At 40.5% G+C, this 3,342-nt stretch overlaps 1 protein-coding gene across 1 annotated transcript in view; it reads left to right on the top strand.

Moving 5' to 3' along the window:
* The first annotated feature begins 1,499 nt into the window (after nt 1-1,499).
* Nucleotides 1,500-3,342, top strand: part of mrc1a (mannose receptor, C type 1a) — a 13,713-nt gene continuing 11,870 nt past the window's right edge. Inside the window, exons 1-2 of the mRNA XM_032503479.1 lie at nt 1,500-1,569; nt 1,658-2,059. Coding sequence (XP_032359370.1) covers nt 1,500-1,569; nt 1,658-2,059 — 472 coding nt within the window. The remainder of the gene's footprint in view (nt 1,570-1,657; nt 2,060-3,342) is intronic.

A 3,342-nucleotide genomic window follows, 5' to 3' on the forward strand; every position in this document is an offset into this window, starting at 1 on the left:
AGGAGTTGGTTGACACAGCTAAAAATAGAGATAATATTAGATATACACAACTCCAAATGCTCCGTGTATGCTGGATGTATAAAGACAAATTTGTTTGATTACATATTTAACATCTTTATAAGGTCCTAATATGTCAATAAATATATATATATATATATTTTTTTTAAAGGTTATTTTTTGGGCATTTTAGGCCTTTAATAACAGGACAGTTGGAGAAGTGAAAGGGGAGAGAGGGGGGGTGACATGCAGCAAATGGCCGCAGGTCAGAGTGAAACCCCGGGCTCGCTGCGTCGAGGATTAAACCTCTAGATATGGGCGCCTGCTCTACCAACTGAGCTATCAAGGCGCCCTAATATTGTGGGTTTAACTTGTTCTTCCTCCAAGCGGAGAAAACATCCATGCAACTTTACATTAGGAGTTTTATCTTATTTTGATTAGTAAAAATACAATCCAACCCTACAAAAATTGAAAGGCATAATGGATGCATTACTTAGATTCAACTCCAAATGTTTGTTTTCTCCTCAAAAACATGATTCATTTTATGTGACGAGTGAGCTAGAAAGCATTTAGAGAGCTCAAACCATTTGCTAAGGCTGCATCATTTGTACGTTCAATTGTTGGCGAACATTTACATCCTGTCAAATGTAGGTTGCAGTCAATAGATGTCCATTAGAAGATACAGCTTTAGATTTTACTACATTTATTTGTTTAATTCTGCACAGGTATCTCGCAGGTATGTGTCTACATCCCAAATGGCTGCACCATTGCTAGGCATCCCTGCAGTTTGAGGCCAAATTGGTTAGATCTCCACTCATTTCCCCCAATAGGAAGCAGGATTTCCTCCTGTCCCCTCTTTCTATTGAATTGTATCCCCACTGCACTCCTTACCCGAAGCCCCCATGGTCCTCCTGGGGGCTACTATCTCACGAAAACCCTCACGTCAGCAAAGTGCTCCAAGATGTGAATCTCCTGAAACAATTTCAAAGCCAGTCTTGCTGAATGACAGCTGCTCTCTCACACAGACTGAAGGGCTATTTATAAAAGATCAAAATCTTAGATAAAGGCAATAAACTGAAAGCCAGCTTGGATAAATTAATTGACAAAATCAATCACCCGGTCCTACTTTTGCCTTTGATTTATTAAAAATAGAAATAGTGTCCTATCCTGCTGACACCTTGAGTTGTCTTGAAGCTATCACCGGTGACTTTTTTTCTCGTTAAATATTGAGATGAGATTGCTTGCGTTCCACATCCTGCCTTCCTTTCCTCTGCCAAAAAAGATTCAGTGGAAGCTCATGGAAATTGCTGTTGTTTGACCAACGTTTGCTACCCATGTGACAGGATACCCATCAGTGTGATTAAGAGGGGAAAGCACCATGCCTCTGTGTCATTGTAGCTCCATGTCCCACACCTTAGCACACTGCAGACTCCTTCTCTCATGACTGGAAAACTCTCCTACAACCTCATCCAGCACTGAGGGCAAACTATACACTAAGGATAATGCTACCCTGTTCAAATATTGCTGTGGTCCTCTGTCTCCTGCAAGTCCTCTGCATTACTGCAGACATAGGTACGTACCCCTGACACATTTCATTTGTCTACTCAACTTGGCTGTGAGTAAAATTATGAGAGTAATCAGATGTTCTGTTCTGCTCCAGACAGTGGCTCCTTCCTGATCTTCAATGAGAACCACAACAAGTGCATAAAGGTGGAGAGTGCCACCTCCGTTACGGTGGCCCCCTGTGATCCTCATGCCAAAGCGCAGCAGTTTCGTTGGGCCTCTGAATCGCGCATTCTCAGTCTGTCCCTCAAGCTCTGTCTGGGGGCCACAGAGATTAAAGACTGGGTGAAGGTGCTCCTCTTTGAATGTGATGAGAATAGTGAGCTCCAACACTGGCAGTGCAAGAATGAGACCCTCTTTGGCCTAAAAGACCAGGACCTGCACTTAAACTGGGGCAACCGCAATGAGAGGAACATAATGATCTACAAAGGCGTAGGGCTCTGGAGTCGCTGGAGGATATTTGGCACCAAGGTAGACCTTTGTTCAAAGGGGTTTCAAGGTAGGAATTGTGGGCACACAATCCATTTTAACAAAAGACACAGCCCCAATAGTATAAACTGTAGAATCTTATCTTTGGAAAGGTTGGTAGGGTGTTTCAAAAAGCCCCGCCAAAGTGTTTGTTGTGTAGAATCTTCCCATGCTGGAGATTCAAACAACATACATTTTTGACAAGCTATATTATTGTACATAATTGTGATTTCTACCATGTAGACCAAGAAATCTATGGCTGTAGATTAAAAGCTTTTTTCAAATGTAAAGAATGGTCTGTTCAAGTGATGGGCTCAAAACAACCCTAAAAACAACTTTTCAAATCAAATCATTATTGAGTATTCATAATTGAGAATGCATTGATAATATTCAGTTTAGATTGTAATAGATTTCATTCTGCACACAGACCTCAATTTACTAAAAGAGCAGGTTGTGGTCCTGATGCTTATTTGGCTTAATTGTGGAAGACTCTACACTGTATTCTTCAGAGTCTGGACGTAGTCATTTACCCGAAGAGGCAGTATGTTAAAATGAAATACAGGCATCATAACAAGTACAGCATTTAATTGAAACATCCTTAAACCACAAAACATGGTGGTGCTTAAACTGAGGAGTGAGTGCCAATATCAAGCATGTTTGATACAAGGGGACTCATGCAAAATCTGTGGTCTGGCTGTCAGACTTCAACCCATCTGTGACTCAACTTAAACTACTGATCTAAAAGATCTACCTATGGTTGAGCATCTACATCAAGAGCTTCTGTGTGGCTAGATTGGCAGTCAATCAGTAAAACACATGTATGTTACTGATTAGAAATACATCTCAATTGGTCAAATGGGAGTCATTAGCTTATTAGCAAAAAGCCAAAAGTATGTGGATTTCCCTGTCTGTACATGGTACACCTCATCTACTCTGTACAGAATGGTAGTGTATCTAATCTAATTATCTGTGTTCTTCCAAATTTGTGGCTGTTTTTAACATATCACCAGCCTTGTGCTCAAACTAAGGTCTATAAAGAAATAGTTTTCTTAGTGTGTTGTGTAAAAACACATCCGGAGCTGAAGTTGTGAGCCCGGCTTTCTCGCCCAGCATCTGTGGACAACCTTGCTAATAATCCTGTGGCTGAATGGGAGAGCAAATCCCTGCAACCAGGTTCCAAAATCTTGTATTCATGTATATATGATGTTATTCATCAAGTGTCCACATACTTTTGTCATGTATATCTAGTAGGTTGCTGACTTTTCATGTTTTATTTTGCCAAAAATATAAATTTTGTTTACCCTTTTTTTTTTT

Source organism: Etheostoma spectabile, chromosome 22 (genome assembly GCF_008692095.1).
Source record: "Etheostoma spectabile isolate EspeVRDwgs_2016 chromosome 22, UIUC_Espe_1.0, whole genome shotgun sequence".
In the NCBI taxonomy this organism is placed as follows: Eukaryota; Metazoa; Chordata; class Actinopteri; order Perciformes; family Percidae; genus Etheostoma; species Etheostoma spectabile.